The sequence below is a fragment of the Pleurodeles waltl genome, chromosome 3_2 (assembly GCF_031143425.1).
Source record: "Pleurodeles waltl isolate 20211129_DDA chromosome 3_2, aPleWal1.hap1.20221129, whole genome shotgun sequence".
NCBI lineage: Eukaryota > Metazoa > Chordata > Amphibia > Caudata > Salamandridae > Pleurodeles > Pleurodeles waltl.
The window spans coordinates 124,770,103-124,787,681 of record NC_090441.1 but is presented as its reverse complement, the minus strand read 5'-3'; the positions used below and the strand labels follow the sequence as shown (position 1 = coordinate 124,787,681).

Below are 17,579 nucleotides of genomic sequence, written 5' to 3'. Positions count from 1 at the left end.
CTCATTTTCACCTGGCACTGTGCAGGGGGTGTTTGTTAGAAGAAGTCCTGGCTCTTCACATGTTTCTGACACAAGCAAATCCACCTCACTTGGATGAAAATAGAAGCAGGAGCCACATTTGTGGCTTTCAATTTGTCTCACAGCAAAGTGACTAATGGGATGGCAGGATTTTTATTCATGAGTAACCCTTCCATTCATAGAAATTCAGTGGGTTGAGCATCCTGCTCCTGAAGTGACTATGGAACAGTGTGCAGAATTGAAAGTTGCAGGGTGCTCACTAGCATGGGCTGCCCTGGTGCTGCTAATCTCAAGTGTAACGTTTGACTGACTTTTTAAATCATTCCCTGCCAAAGGAGTTAGCAGTTCAGGAGGCCCTTCAACTAATGGTATACTGAATCCTCATGGCCATGATGAGGCAATAAGGAATATGTGACTTACCCTGTAAGCATCTGTTTGTGGCATGCAGTGTTGTATACTCACATCCTTTGTATACTCCTGCCATCTGGTGTTTGGTCCGGATGTGTGCAGGTTGTTTTTCTTCAAAGAAATCTTTTGAGTCATGAGGTAGAGTGACTCCTCCTCATGGTGATACTGCACACTGGCATCAACTCCATTGTTATATTGTTTTCCCACAGGCAGGGGAGAATGGAGTGTACAGTAAGTATAAGTAATGCAATGTGTTGGAAATGGGTTATTGGTAAGGGCAGGTAAGTACCTACACTTAGCAATATGCCACTAAGCTCCACTTAGGTCTCAAAAAATTAAACCTAGCTCAACCCTTGGTAACTTGGCAACGAGCGACAAGGCTTAACTTAGGAGACAAAGTGTAAAGCATTCAAATATCACAACACAGTAATTAAATAAACCACAGGAAACAGTTTAAAAATCCAAAACCAATTCATAAAAGTAGGAAATATTTTTAACTTTGAAATTACACTAAAAGGAATAAAAGCAGATAAAGGGAACCGGAGATATACATTTTAAAAGTATTAATGCTTTTTAGCGCTTAGAAACAAACAGCGCCAATATGGTCATCTGGTTGCACCTCAACCGGGGCAAAGTCAAAGTTTAAGGCCGACCGCGATGGAGCCCTGCTCGGCTACAGCCCACGGGAGGCCTCGGTCAAAAGTTTACCTTAGGACTTAGTCGTTTTTCTGGAGCTTTTCTTCAGTGGGACCAAGTCGCCAGTCCAATCTGACCTCCTGGAACTCTTCCTCAGATACGCGTCGCAGGAGCCCTTGGTGGAGATTTTTCCCTTTGGACTTAGTGGTTTTTTCGAGGTGAAAATCCTTCGACTGGGGCAAACCTGAATCTTGATCTGACATTCCTGGAGCCCTCTTCAGATACACTGCCTGGGAGGTCCAGGTCAACTTCCTACGTTCGGACTTAGTCATTTTTCTGGAGATTTTCTTCACCAGGACAAACCTACAAGTCAGATCGGGTAGTGGTTGAGGCAAGCCGGCTGGAGTTGCTGCGGCGGGTTAGTCCCTTTATGGAGCTTTTTTCAAAAAGTTCTCTAAACTTCAGGATCTTCTCTCAGATGTCCACAGGTCACCCCAAGGTTCCAGAAGCTCTGAGATGCTCCTTGAGGGTGAGGACTACAACTACCAGAATGCACCTGGCACAAACTCTAAATTGGCCACTGGACACTGGCCAGCTTCTTCAGGAGTTGGTGCAGGGGACTCTGGTTAGCAATTTTTCACCTGCAGAAAACAGGGAGTCCCTTCTTGAACCAGTTGAAGCCAGACAAAGTTCTTCTTGTGGTGAAGCCCAAGTGTGCAGCTGGTGCAGTCCTCCGGAGTGCAGTGTCCAGGTGCAGGCCAGGAGTCCAGCAGGGCAGTCCTTCTCCTGTAGTAGTTCTTTGTAGGGATCTGGTAGGGATCTGAGGTGTGGGTGCAGGTCTGTCAGTTTTATCCTTACTCCTGGGTGAAAGACAGGGGGGTCCTGGTTCTCCAATCAGGTTCAGGGTCCTTCCCCCTGTTATGACCACTTCCTGGAAAGTGTGGCAAAAATCAATCCCAGGGAGCAACATTCCTCAAAAATCCATCATGGCTAAAAATGATTTTTGGAGGTTACATCTGGCTGAGCTCACCCACTGGTGAGGCTAAAAATCCTAAATACACCCCTCTCCTGCCCTCTCCAAATCTAATCAAGGGGGCACCTAATTGCCTGGGCTTGCAGGATGTGAAGGAGGTGCTGAGTTGCTCCAAATGTTCTTCCCTGCCTTCGAAGACCAGTTTGGCAGCCCTCCTTCCAGCTTCCCCATCTGCTGAGGGAAGATCTCCTCCCCCAGGCACATCTCTTTGTGTTGAGCCCAGGCCACTTCACACCTCATCAAGGCAGCCTGGCCAGGCTGCCAGAGGCTGGCCAATCAGAGCAAAGCAGCAAAACACTGCAGGGCTGAAGTTGGCAACTTTTTAGGTAAAGTTTAAAACTCTTTACCTGAACATGTTATATTAAATCCAACAATTGTAAGTTGTGGGAGTTATAATAACAATTAATTTGATACCAAATGTAAAGTATCTGACACTTAAGGGGACTTCATAAATTAAAATAAAGTCTCCCCATTCTAGCCTATGGAGGCCATTCACTACAATGAGGGAAAAACAAATTTGGCTGTTTTATCTTACCAGGGCTTATAAAACTATTTTATAAGGTCCCTGCATACAGTTACATGGCACCCAGCCCTAAGGTCACATAGGGCACACCTTAGGGGTGACATATGTAAAAATAAGGTTGTTTAAGGCTTTGGAAGTATTTTTAATTCCAAAGTCCAATTTGCACGTAACTAATATAAAAGCAGCCAGCAAAGAAAGCCTGCCTTTAAAATGACACTGGGCACCTCAGCAGTGCAAGTATGGGTGCACTACCTATGCTGGGGTCCCTAAACCTACATGCCCTACCATATACTAGGGACTTATAGGTTGGTTAATATTGCCAATCATAATTAGTCTAATTTGCATATCCACTTTACACAGAGCACTGGCCCTGCGACTGGTAAGCAGTACCCAGGGCACAGCCAAGAGTCAGTAACCACCAGTACCTGTCCAAAATGTTTGGGGGTGACCAGAGCAAAATGGAGAACTTTCCCACACAATGTCTATGTAAACAAGTGAAAAATTGCAACAGCCACAGGTGTCCAGGGAGAAGGGCGGGCACATGTGAATCTACAGCACTACATGCCACGAACAAATGCTTACCGAGTAAGTAACATTTTGTTTGAGGCATGTGTGGCTGTAGATACACATGCTTTGCAAAGACTGTAAAGCAGTCCACCTCAGAAGCAGTGGCTAATTTGTGGATGTTGCAGTTGTTTGAAAAGGTGTACGTAGCACTGCCTGACCTACATTGGCTTGTTGGCATGCTAAAACATTTAGACAATAATGTTTTGTGAAGGTTTAAGGTGTGGACCATGTAGCTGCTTTACATATGAGAGCTATTGGAATATTTCCTAGGAACGCCATGGATGTTTCTTTCTTCCTAGTGGAGTGTGCTCTAGAAGGTATGGGTAAAGTTCTGTTGGCTTTAGCATAACATGTTTGAATGCACTTAACTATCCATCTGGCTATGCCTTATTTCGATATTGTGTTTCCTTTATGGGGAGGGAAAAAGGCAAAAAACAGTTGTTTTGTTTTCCTGAACGTTTTAGTTCTATCAGTGTAGAATATAAGGGCCCTTTTTTACATCTGTAGGGAGAGCCCTCTCCGCTACTGAACCTGGTTGTGGGAATAAACTGGTAACTCGATTGTTAGAGGTAAAAATTAGAAACAACTTTAGGGAGAAATTTAGGGGCGGTGCAGAGAACTACCGTCCCTGTGTAGCTGGAAGAAAGGTTCTTCCAAGGTCAAAGCATGGAGCTCACTAACACGTCCAAGTAAGGTGACAGCGACTAAAAATGCCACTTTCCAAGAATGAACTGAAGGGGTCATGAACATAAGGATTCAAATGGAGAGCCCATATGTTGTGTAAGAACCACATTAAGGTTCCATGAGGGTGTTGGTGTAACCTGTGGTGGAATAACTCTTTTGAGCCCTCCTATGAAGGCTCTGATGACTGATATTTTGAATAAAGTTGCATATTCTGTAGATAAGCAGCTATTGCAGCAAAATTTAACCTGTGATGTGAAAGATAACCCAACTTTTTGTAAATGAAGCAGGTAGCAGATAATATCTTGTGCAGTGGTTTTGAAAGTATCACTGTTTTGAATGACAACAGCAGACAAACCTTTTCCATTCTGCCGCAAGATCTACGGTCTTCTTTTGGAATATTCATCCATTCAGTTGACAAGTTAAGGTAACCAAATTCTGTGAGCTCAAGAACCAAATAGCTAAGTTGAGAGTGATGGGATCTGGGTGCCTGATTTCTCTATGGTTCTGAGTGAGAAGGTCCTGGCTTTTAAGGACCGTCCAGTGGGGAATTACAGAGAGGTCTAGTAGTGCTGTGAACCAGGGTTGGTGAGTCTAGGTGGGAGCTACTAGGATCATCATGAAAGATGTTTGCCGGACCTTCCGAACCAGAAATGGAGGTGAATTTTAGGAGTTTTGCATTTTCTGAGGCTGCAAAAAGGTCTATCAGAGGGAACTTCCATCTGTGGAAGTATGGGAGGAGGACTTGTGGGTGCAGTTCCCAATCGTGGACTTGTTGCTGCATCCTGCTGAGCAGGTCTGTAAAATCTTTGTACGTGCCTAGGAGACATTCCGCTAGCAGATGTTGTGATATAGTGCTCATCTCCAAATGGTCTCCGATAGTTGTGATAGTTGCAGAGACCATGTCCCTCCCTGTTTTTGTAGATAGCACATGGTGTCATATTGTCCTTCCAGACTATGGCAACCTTGTGAATAAGGTGTGGTAGGAATGTTTTCAAGGCTAGCTGAACAGCTTGAAGCTCGAGGAAGTTAAAATGGAGGCACCGATGTTTGGTGTCCCATATAACCTGCATTGTGAGGTCCTTCAGATGTACACCCCATTCTGTGAGTGATGCATCCGTTGTGACAGTTATGTGGGGAAAAGGGGTGAGAAAAGGCCGCCCCTTCAACATGCTGTTGGTATTCCACCATTGCAGACAGTGATGAGTTTGGTGGTCTATTGACACTAGATTATCCAACTGACCCCGTCACTAAGACCAGTGTTGAGCTAAGCATTCCTGTAATGGGTGAAAGTGTAGTCAGGCATGGGGTACTATGGCAATACAGGAGCCCACCACTCCTAGAAGGCGCATAACTGTCATCACTTATCTGCTGATTTGTCAAAATGTGAGGTAATAGTGTTTGGAAATGCTTATTGGGATAAGCTAGACCTATTTGTGTGTTTAGAATAGCTCCTAGACATGGCTGTATCTGTAGAGGTTATAGGTGAGACTTGGGAACGTTGATGGTGAATCCCAAGGCGGTGGACAAGATCTATTATATTGTTGACACTGTTGATAAGAAAACTAGTTGTTCAGCTGTAACTGCAGTTATCCAGTATTGGTATCTTTCATAGATTCAAATGCTTGAATCATTCCCCGTCGTCGAAGTGGAAGTCCCACGGTACCATATTAAAGCAGCAAGCAAGAATTATAACAGGTTATAATTGCAGTAGGCCATCAGATTAATAGCCTATCTGTGTCATTTTTTAAAAAGGACCGAACTTGAACCATGACCAGTCAATGTGCTAGCCACCCTCTAGAATACTCAAAAGAGAGGCTGATTCCCTCAGAATTTCGAGCACATGTGGGAATAACATCCTTAGCTATAAGGGGAACCTCTCAGGGGAGGAGGGTGGGTCGCATAAATCAGAATAGCAAGCAGTATTGTAGGCAACTGAAGTACTCTTTAAAGGATGGTGGGTAAAAACATACATTTGAAATTGTAAGCACTCATATCTGAACATTTAGATCAATAAACGTTAATTGAACAAGAAAGCGGCAATATACAGCTGACTGAAAAGTATTAGAATTAATATCAATAAACACCTCTATTTAAAGAGGATCACCTTATTGGAATAGAAGCGTAACACAGACTGTCCCATGGCAGAGGCACTGGGTTGTGTTGACTTAGGCAGTAGTGCTGCATGAACGAGTGGGTGCTATCCCATGTGGCAGCTCTGCATATTTTCCCCAGTGGGATGCCTGCAAAAAGAGGGGCTGAAGTGGCTACTACTCTTGTGGCATGTGCCCTGGCTTTTCTCGTCAGGGGGTTGCCAGCCTTGGAATGGCAAAACTGAATTGTTGCTGAGATCCACTGTGCTACTGTGGCTCTCATCACTGCAGTCCCCTGCCGCCCTTGACTATAGGAGACTAGCTGCTGATCCGTTTTGCGAATCTGTTTAGCACAGTGGAGATAGAAGTTGAGACACTGTTTTGTTGTGTAGCCATTTTATGTATAGCTCCATGCACGTTAGGTTAACATACTAGGCCGCTGTGCACTTTGCCCTAGATATATTTTATTCAGCTTCGCACTGTTATTTTACAATAACCAGTTTTTATGGTCTTGTTTTAATTTCTTCTATCACACTGTTTAGCTTAGCTCAGCACTGTGTTCTCAAATAATGCATTCTTGATCGCCCTGTGCTTCAGTCAAGGCTACAGTCTTGTACATTGCCGGTAAACGTGGAAGAAGTTTAGCCTCCAGCATTCGTAGAAAATACACATCCTTACGTAGGGACATTTTCTTAGAACATCTGCGTGTTAGTTATAAAAACACTTTCTAGTCCTAGTACACGTCAAGAGGGAGATTCCAGCCAGGGAACCACAACTGTATGCTGAATGCCCCTTTGCAGATGCTGATGCAGATTACAGGCCTTTGCTCAGGTATGAGGGTTGATGTCCTCCCGGGGGAACCTGAAAGGCAAGCTTAGAGCTTAACATGCTGTGCTCAAGATATAACTTGGAGAGAAAATAATCTAGCGGCACTTTGATAGCCTTATTCTTGTGCTTCACTCTCATCGTTACTATTTTAATATTACTGTGTTGTATAGTTCTGGATATTGCAGCTCATACTTTGCGAGGAACCTTGCGAACAACTGAGGAGAGGGTGGCTCTGGGTGTAAAACTTGCCCTTGGTTCCTCGACAGAAGAGTTTGTTTCTTAGGAAGACGGATATGTTTGGGTCACGGACAGGAGAATCAGTTCCATAAACCACTTGTTTGGGCCACTTGGGGGCTACTAGGATGAGTCGACAGTGGTCTGCTTTCATCTTCCTGAGAATCCTGGGAAGTAATGGGAAAGGGGGAAAAGTGTATGCATAAATTCCGGACCATCGCCTTGTAGGGGCATTCCCCCAGGACCATGGGAGCAGGTATCGACTGGCGCAGAACTGGCGTTTGTCATTCATGTCTGTCACCTGCCGGCTTGCCCCAGCGTAAGAAAATCTTGTCTACTTCTAGTAGATTCAGTTCCCACTTGTGGCAACTGTCCTCTGTTCTGCTGAGAACGTTCACTAAAGTGTTTACCCCCAAGACGTGTTCGGCTCAGAGATATTTTGTGAATTGTGAGCTAATTCCAAATACCTGGGCTTCTTGAGAAAGAGACTGGGTTCCTCCCTGTTTGTTGATGTAATACATGTTGGTCGTGTTGTCTGTATGGACCAGCACGGAGGAGCCTGTAATTCGTGGCCGAAAAGCTTGTAGTGAGAGAAATATTGCTTTTAGTCCCAGGCGATTGATGTGCATTAGTTTTTGATGCTTGAACCATTTCCCTTGGATCTGCAGGTCCTTTTAATGGCCGCCCCGGCCCTCTGGTGAAATATTTGTAGTGATGACGAAGTCTGGAACTGAAGTCAGGAACAAGATATGATCTATGCGAGACCACCATGCTAGCATTTCCACCATCCTTGGGTACTGCTAAGTCTTTGAAGGAGCCTTAAGACTGGATCTACTGCTTCTGTAGCTCTTCTAACAGTCTCCTCTTTAGCCATGCCAGCGACACTAGGTTTATTGCAGAGAACGGAATATGGATCCTTTGACTAACCAGTCGAAGGGGGGGGAACACCTGGTAACCGTGTCTTCTCAAGAATGCAGCTATTGGCACCATACACTTTGTAAAGACTGTGGGACCTGACCGCATTCCAAAAGGGAGAAACTTGAATTGATCGTGCCACCCCACCACCTCGAACCTTAAGAAGCAACAATGGTTTATGTGGATGGGAATGTGGAAATATGCTACTAAGATGAAGAGACGTCATGATATCTCCTCTGCTGAACATCAGGAGAATCTCCAGCAATGACAGCATGTGGAAGGTTTGCTTCTTTATGTATTTGTTTAGCTGTCAGAGATCCATGACCTGTCTCCATTTTCCTGACTTTTTCTTTACCAGGAAGAAGTTAGAATAGAAGCCTTTGCCACGCTGCTGGAAAGGAACTTCCTCTATAGCTCCCTTCAACAGAAGCAATTAAATTTCTTGCTTTAGAAGAGTTAGGTGCTGTGTTCTCTTGCATAGCGGATGACATGGGAGCTTTAGCAGAAATTCCAGGGTGTGATCCTAATGTATGATGTCTAAAACCCATCTGTCATTGGTGATACTCTCCCATTGATTGAGAAAAGTGGAGAGCCGGTGGTTCAAATGTTGTTTGTGGTGGTATGAAGTGATTAGTGCCAGAGAAGTGTCACTCTCGTCTTGCCAAATCTTGGGCTTTTTCTCAAACGAGTTCTCTTTTGAGCTGGCTGCTTAGAATGATTGGTGTTGGAACCTCTGCAATGCTGCTGTTGCCCAGTGTATTGCGGTAAATATCCTTGCTGTGCGTATGGTTGGTATCTGTAGGACTGGAAAGAGGACCTCTGTGCATATTGTCCTCTTCTGCCACTAAAGGACTGAAAATGCTTCAGTTGCAGTATTCCGAGGGAATGCGCTGTGTCAGCCTTGATAGCCAGAAGGTCGTTATCCATGTGCTTTCCAAACAAATCCTCCCCATCAAAGGGTATATCCAGTATTTTGGCCAGGGCCTCAGGGCGAAATGAGGTGGCCTTTAACAACCTCTGCCGGCGCAGGACTGCCATCTGCCTAAAGGCGATAGAAGATATGTCAATTGCTGTGTCAATGATCTCCGAGGATACCCTGGCACCCTTCTGCAGAATGTTTTTAGCCTCCTCCTTTGTCTTCAGGCAGGTGGTCGAGAAGAGGTGCAAGACCTGACCACATTTGGCAGTCTTAGCGATCTAGAATGGCCGGTGCTTTTGACGTTCTGATGGAGGTGGCTGCCATTGCTGCAAAGCATTTGCCAATATTGTTGAGTCTTTGGCCATCCTTGTCTAGTGGAGTGGAACAAGGGGCAGACTGGTTCCTAGAGCATCTCTGCGCCACTTGCATTACCACTAAATCTGGCCAAGGATGCCCTTTTAAGCATTCTGGGGAGGAATCTGGGACCTTATATATTTTTGTCCATGCGTGGAACCACAGCAGTAACAGACGCTGGATTGTTTATCAACTTCAGGCCTTCCTCCCATATATAACTGATGATTGGGATAGATCAGACAGTTTTCCTTCCTAAACCTTAAAGTTGTACAAGAAATATTCTGTTTGTTTGAGCGGGGGAGGCAAATCAAATCTCTTGGAAGTACTTTCCACTGTATCATGAAATCCTTCAATGTCCTCAGAAGACGAATGAGCTGGAGAAGGTGTAGGCAACCAAGATGATGGAGCTATGTAGTCATCCCATTCCTGACCCGGTGTACCTGGGTCTTGGAGTAATTCTTCTTCCTCAGCCTGATCATCTTGATCACTTTCTATATAATCAGCCCTGATGGTAATGGTGGGAGGTACAACTGTATTTTCCCGGGTCTGGTCTGGTAAAGGAATTGTGGGCAAAAGTACCGTAACAGGTGCCTCTGTGCATCCTGGAGTGAGAGGGACTGGCTCATGTGAATCAGGAAAGCTCTTATAGTAATCATTTAGCCTGTGCCTCAAGTCAGTGACTAGGGAGATGGGCACTGCTATGGTATCTCTTGATGGAGTTTGCTGTTTTTCTTCAGGCTCATCGTAGGATTAATACTCTTGAAAAGAGTTATAGCGATGAGATATGGATTGCTAGCAGTTCCTGAACGAATAGTTTTCTACTAAGTAACTGGAAGTGTCCTTGTCAAGATTATCACCATCATCATCCTCTGATTCCTGACATTTTACCAGCAGTTGTGAAGGGCTGTAGGCAGGTTCAAAAATCCCTTCGTCTGCCGATTCCTCAGTGTCAAGAAGGTGGACCGGAGGCATTAGGGATACCCTGTTGGGTGACGTCAAATCTGGTTTAAGTTGAGCAGATACATTCTCAGTGAAGAATGACGTCTTTTTGTGTCTTGTCGATGGGCTTGTTGATGAGGTCGTCGAAGAAGAGATCTTCTTAGTAACAGTCATGGTCGCCGACACTGGTCTCATCGATGGTGACAAGAAAACTGTTGTCGACGTGGTCATCAATGGAGCAGTTGTCGACGAGGTGGTGGTTGTCGTCGGTGCCCTAGACGACAAAGCAGTCATTGTCGTTGTGGTGACTGTTCTAACAAATGTTGGAGTAGCTGTCGACGAAGTCCTGGTCGACGTTGCTGTCCTTGATGGCTGGTCCGTCGACAGTCTCACTGTCATCGCCGAGGCTTTTTCTTGAGGAATAACAGGCACAGAAGAAGATGAGGTGGATGATTTCTTCTGCCCAGAGCCTGTAGAGGAGTCCTTAGAGAATGTTTTTTCTGATTTTGATTTTTCCACAGTCTTTTTCCTTTCAGAATCTTTCATGGGTGAGGTAGAGCTCTCATTCTTGTGTTTTTGCTCTTGAGGAGAGCGACTAGGACCCTCCTCCTCATCTGACCCACACTGAGATCTGGGCTTTTTCTTCTGGAGCCATCAAAGCAAAATGGCTTCTCTGTCCTTAAGGGTTTTTGCAGAATCAATTCTGCAGTGCTTACAATCCTTGGGTCCATGGTTAGAAAGTAAATAATGCAGGTACCCCTTGTAAGGATCCTCAGAAAATAGTGTTGCCTTTCCACAGAACCTGCATATCATGAAAAGCCTTTTCTTAGAGCCTTCTAACATATTACAGGTAGAAAACCGCACCTTAAAGATTAGTCCAAAGAATTCCCTGTGAGGAAAAAGAGGTCAACAATTCACTGACTGTAACAACTGAGCAGAGCTCAGGGAGACGGTCTCATACATGACGTGTGGTTAAAAATCTGAAGTATGGTAGCTCTGTAGGGGAGAAGTGGTCCTGGGTCCAGCATCTGATTGGCCGAAGTGTGGGTCTATTAAAACAATGCGAAATGGTTAACAATGTTACCTGCTTTTTCTATGTTCTTTCAATGTACTTTTTAGTACTGCTTATTTAAATACAGTGGGACTCCCACCATGACAACAGGTCTTTGAAAATGTCTTTAGTATGGCGTAACATGCCCTTGAGCATAGGTAAGCTATGGGTGGACCTTTTTGTAGATGAAAGTGTCTCAAAGAGGAAATCCTCCTGAGGTCCCTTGTGTGCTCTACATCATAAAGGCCAGCAGCCCTAGCCTGATAAGCGGTAGAATCGTCAGGAGGGGAGGGACGGTCTGGATACAAGTCTGGGTCCGTGTCACCTGGAGAGTCGGCATCATAGGTGTCCCAAGGTTGATATATAGTTTTATCCAATAGGTGTCATGGCCTGCACCGTGGTCACCTGCCGAATATTGTGGGTGAGATGTCTAGGGGAGATGAGGAACAAGGTGGTGGAAGTTCTGGAGGTGGAAGCAGTGGTGGAGGAGGTGGGTTGAGGGTGGTGAAAGAGGCAGCAGACTAGTTGCTTTGTATGAAATATTCCTCTGTGTTGGAAGTATTGGAAAGTCCAGAGCCTCTTGGGAAGACAGCTGTCTTTTGGATGGTGGAGGAATGGTGGCCAAAGGCTTGGCAAGAATGTGGCCAGTATGAGGCTGAATATGGATTTGCTTCTGTCGAGCATTGAACTTCTCCTGCAGCATGTGGAGGATAGGCTTGACTGTCCTGCCGGAATCAGGTGTTTAAGCCGGCTTTGAAGTTTTTGGGTCCGAGCCATGCTTGTGTTTCGGTGCTGAAGTTCCACTTGGAGTCGATGTGATGGACGTAGACATTCAGAATTGGCACCAAGGTGCTTGATGCCGAGGGCTTCAGTTGGTGTTTCAGCACCGAGCTCGAGGGCAGGGCATCTGGAACCGTTACTCGGTACCAACCATGGCTAGATGGCATTGGTGGAACAAAGGCCTCTTAATCAGTGGGGGTAGTATGTCTTTTAGAATTTTTGACATGGGGATAGGGGGAGCAGGGGAACCGTACTGATGGACTGTTGAGCCGGTGAAACTTCCTGCATCTTCAGGTCGACTTTGAGATTAGTCTCGGAACTGCCCTCCGGAGAGATCACTTCCACAGCGGATGCCTCAGGCAGTTGTTTCCCTTCTTCACTGACTTCTTTATGGCCAAAGATACCGAAAGTGTCTTCTATGCTTCTCCTCTGCTTTTCCAGACAACGTGCCAGACAATCTTCGAGGGTTTCCTTAGAACAGAAAGATCTACATGCCTCACAATCCACCTTCCTTGTGTTCTGGGGGCAAAGGTTACAGACTTGATGTAAGTTTGGGGATATTTCATGTGACAGGGAGGGCAGAACCTGAAGGGCATCCATTCCATCACCGTTCCATTCTCTGGAGCATTGGGGGGAAGACTGTGGAAGATGCCCATAAAGGGCCACGGTCGAAGCAAGTCGACCCAACGATCAATGGATCTGAAGTCCTCAATACCCAAAGCGTGATTGAAAACAATACCGAGGGTACTGCGTAAGTCAAAAAAGTAAGGTAATGTTCGGAAACTGAGGCAATAGAACATACGTCCGAACTCGGCTGCAGAAATAAAACAATCTAACATTGGAGTCCTTGCCCATGAGCATTATCACAGAGGGGAGTCCTCATTCTACCTCATAACCCGTAAGACTTCTTCGAAGACAAACAACCTGCACACATCTGGATCCAAAACTAGATGGAAGGAGAATGCAAAGCATGTGTATCTTCAGCCATCCACACCTCGAACCATCCCCATCTGGTGAAACCACATACTAAATATGAATATCAGCTGGGTTAGTAGCGCCTTTATCCTCACCCTGATCATCACCGTCAAATAAGGCTTCAATCTGAGCCAGATCCTGATCCTCCTCCATATAACCTCCTTTTCCTGAAGATGCACCATATAAGATTTTCTTTGACGTGGGACTGGAGAGCTTATTATCAACTGAAGCAGCATGATAGAGGGTAATGTGAGATTTAGGATGCTGATAACACAGCAAGGATACCACTGTTGTAGATATCATCATCAATGAGTGGACCGTCAAAGACAGAACTTTAGGCACAGAAGTTGAGAGCATCGTCAATAGCGCTATTGTGGTCAATAAATTAACTTTCATCAATGACTGGTTTGATGCGGTTGACGGCAGTGCTCTTGATGGCGTGACTGTCAGGTGCATGTGGAGAGGCCTTCTCTCTCAATAACTATTTCAATGATGGCCCCTCATCAACGGTGCAGACCATTGTACTCACAGTACAGTCAAGGTCTTTGTTGTCATCAGCGTTGACAGTTTGTAGCACATTAGCAAACACACATCTGATTTCTCTAGAAAGAAATCAGAGTTGGAGACACAGATCTCTTTGATTTATGGGGATGCTCCTTGCAAGCCTGACTTTTCCGCTGGAAAAAAGTGGCTGACCAGAAATCTGACCCTTATTTGCACACTGAGAGGGTCTATCTAGCCCATCACATAGCTTTTCTGCTTTGAGGTCTCTGAGGAGGGTTTTAATGCCTGCTTCTAAATGCCAGCAAAGGAAATCTCCACCTATTCTTCCTGACAAAGTGAAACACGTCACACTCCTCAGGATTACGCAAATTATGTAATTATTAAAAGCATTTGGTATGCAGATAATCCATTTAAATCTTTCTTTTTTTCAGCAAGATTTATATGGGTTAAACATAGATTTTCTGTCAGGAACCACTGTATTGATGAGCATCAGGACCAAAAACAAGGAAAATTACATAAATACAGTAAATGGCATACTCCAAAATGGTAACAGAGTTCATGCAAAGATTTATCAGATTCTGTCAATAATAATACTTTCAAAGATTAAATGGAGATAGAGCACCAAAGGTTTATTTGTCACAAAAGGTGCCAAATGATGTAATCAATAAAAGCATGTGGTATGCATATAATCCATTTAATCTTTCTTGTAGTTTCAGATCAGGCAGATGTAATCCTCTGCCAGGGTTAGAGCTCTGGGTCCTGTCCCCTGAATTGCCCAAGTCCTGGTCACATGAGATTGACAGACGGCATGTAATTTATGACTGCTTCCAATGTTAATTAGAACATTGGAAGTTGGCAGCTCCATTGAAAACAATGGAGTGCTGCGGGCTTTTACTGGCCGGTAAAAGCCCGCAGCGCCAACATTCCAATGTTCGCTTTGTTCACAGCAGCAGCTGTGAACAAAGCCTCACGGGCCCGAGGGGATTCTAATCCCCTCGGGCTCCGTGAGCAATTTGTTTTTTTTAAGAGAACATTCTGCCCCGAGTGGCAGAATGTTCTAATAGCCTTAGAACCCGCCATAGCGGGCTCTACCGGCTATTAAAGGCCCTTTCCCTTGTTAAATGCCCTCGCCTTCGGCTCGGGCATTTAACTCGGGAGCGGGCCTTTAATAGCCGGTAGAGGCCGCTACGGCGGGTTCTAAGGCTATAGTGTACACTCCGATGTTAACAGTGACTACTAAGAACTTCCAGTCTGACAGCTAAGAATAATTCAAGAATGTGAATATATGAAAGATCCACTGCCCTAACAGTATATTGCACTCTGACACTGGAAAGTCTAATTTACCAGCACTGGAGAGTCAAATGGCAGTGCAGTAACACTGAAATAATTATGTTCAATTGCCTGGCCCTTTGTACTGCTTTTGTCTATGATTGTTTAACAGTACCTTTAATTCTTTTCATATTTGAGCAACCAAGCATGGCCAATTTAATTGAAAGCTAGGGCTGGCCAATTTGAAGCCGCCTCAACCCTCAGGTACAATGTTAGATGTATTTTTCTCTTGGGATGATCCAAATTGATCCTGATTATTTGTCTTATTGACTAGATAGCTCAACGGGGTTTTCTGCAGATTTTCAGATGTACAACCGAGGGCGAACTGTACCTAAATAAATTATATTGTACCTACTTTAACATGAAAGCTTAAAAAAATGTACTTACCTTTGGTAACAAAACGGTTTTTAGATATACTCTTCTAACCTCAGATTCCACACCTGATGAATACCCAAAATTATTTTTGCAGACATATAAGGAGAACAAACAGTTGCCCTACCTCTAAATGTTATAGTATTTCTAAATAAGTGTTAAACCTCAGCGTATGGACGCTCATGGGTACATGCTTGTAATAAATAGATGACGATTATGCGCCTTAAGTCTTCCTACCTGTCGTCAAATATTTTGGGAATCCCCATATCTCACACTCAAATTCTATCTTACGTCAGTCTTGTAGTGGTTGCTAAAAGAGGTGCAGTCTCTCAAAGCATCAGAACAACAAACGGCAGAAAATGAAAGTGCAGAGCATTTGAAACGATACAGTTGTTATCAAATATTCGTTTAAACTGGTACGTGGAAGTGCTCAGAATATAATTTATTCACATAAATAAGTTTACCATATCTAAATAGGTACCTGTTTATGAGGACCCCGGAGTATGTGCGCCTTGGCCCCTTCACAAGCTGTTCTCATTGCTTCCAGTGATGGCGTTCCCAACAGGTCGGTAATCAAGTCCAACTGTATGAAACATAAATTCTGCATAACCATCACATTCCTATCACATACATATTAATAATTTATTTTAATACGGTAATTAATACACCTGTTTAGACATTCCTAAGGGCTGCAATTTAACATTCATTTCTATTTCCCAGTTTAATTAACTATTGTGTGCATCTACGAATTAATTGTTTAAGGCAGAAATGTGTTATTCCCCACATCTAAAGTATGTAGGAACCTTTCTGCTGGAGAGGTATTCTTAAATGTTGGGAGAGAACTGAACTGAGTCATTGAAAATCAGAAAGTACCTTGTAGGACTTTGCCCTCTCTGCAGGATCCCCCTGAAACACTTTGCCTTCACATCCCTCTTGTTTTTCTGAAATTCATTGTTGACCTCCAAGTGCTTATCAGTGATAAAGTGCTTGCGCTCTGTCCTTTAAGCATGGTAAAATTGGTGTCCACCCAACTGGCTAGAACTTCCTTTTTAATACATATAACATAGGGCCTAAAAGGCACACATGGCAGGGTGCAGTGGATTTAAAAATGTGGTTATGTACTTTTGCCCTGGTAGTTTTTCACTAGTCTAAGGCCTACCTCTCCCATAGGATAACAAGTATCACTTGTTACATTTAGTGATACCTTTTGTTTAGGAACATTAAGAACCGTCATGTCTGGTGTCTAATGAACTGTAATTTAAAACACTCCTTAATGGTAACGCTGGATTGTAAGTCACAATTCTGAAAATTCCACTTTTAGAAAGTTTCTTGTCCTAAGCATTTAGTGCCAGCAGCCTGTATCCTGGGTCACATGACTAGGTGTAGTTGGTCTTTGTGTATTCCTTCCAGACTGTATCAGAAAGAGTGACCGGATGTTGACAGAATGGAGCATCCTGACAAGATGGTAGGGGCAGAGCTGTCACCTACCACACTTGATCGTAAAGGAGCTGCCTCAGCACACACACAAAGAACTTCACACTAGCCTTTTGTGATTCCAGGCATCCTGGGACCAGGGCGGAGAGGCAGGGAATCCCTGACACTTCTGAAGGAAGAAACTCCAGAAGTTTATTCCACTTTAAAGCTGGAACCAGGTATAAAACCAAATCCCCTCAGACCAACTATTCAGTACACTCCTGGATCTGTGGATACTACAGAAGAAGGTATGTCCTGCTGCCAGGGGACTGCCCTGCTGTCAGAAGGAAGATTGAACCTGCTCCCTTCATCCCAGGATACCTGAAGTGACTAAGGGTCACCTGACTGATGTCCTGTTCAGAGCTACCGGGACATACGTTCCAGAGATCTCCCTGCAGCTGCCCAGCTGACCTGCTACAACTAGACCTCTCTAGACCTGCAACTAGATCTGCCTGAACCCTGCTGACCTCTGCAAAAGTGAGTCAGTGATCTGCAAGAGTGAGTTCCTGATCCCCAAGAGAGGCATCCCAAGGACCTGGGGTCTTGGGTTGCATCTGAGTGCAGTACTCTGAAGACAAATAAGAAATCCTTAAATTTTGAGCACTTCGCGAACTGGCCTGTTCGCGCCAAGATCTTGCTGCCTGCACCGATAGCTAAAGCTAAGCTCAGGTGAGCCTGACTTGTTGCTGACAGTGACTGCCAACAATGACTGGCAATGCAAGATCTGCCCTTCTCACTACAGCATTGATAGCACATGGTGACCGCCTATGTGAAGCTCCAGAAACCACCTTTTGCAACACCTAACAGGGTCTTTGCACTACAGCGATGACCGTCCATGATGCCCGATATTTTCTTTGCGCTACAGCGTTGAGCTTCTTGCAGCCTCCACCGCAAACTGGACTCTTCTCAATGGACTTTGAGAAGGTTACTTTTTCAGCTGAACTAAC

The 17,579-nt window shown here is 44.6% G+C and overlaps 1 protein-coding gene across 1 annotated transcript in view; it reads right to left on the bottom strand.

The window, feature by feature from the left end:
• NLK (nemo like kinase) overlaps positions 1 to 17,579 on the bottom strand; it is a 762,154-nt gene that overhangs the window by 195,618 nt on the left and 548,957 nt on the right. Inside the window, exon 7 of the mRNA XM_069226972.1 lies at positions 15,641 to 15,742. Coding sequence (XP_069083073.1) covers positions 15,641 to 15,742 — 102 coding nt within the window. The remainder of the gene's footprint in view (positions 1 to 15,640; positions 15,743 to 17,579) is intronic.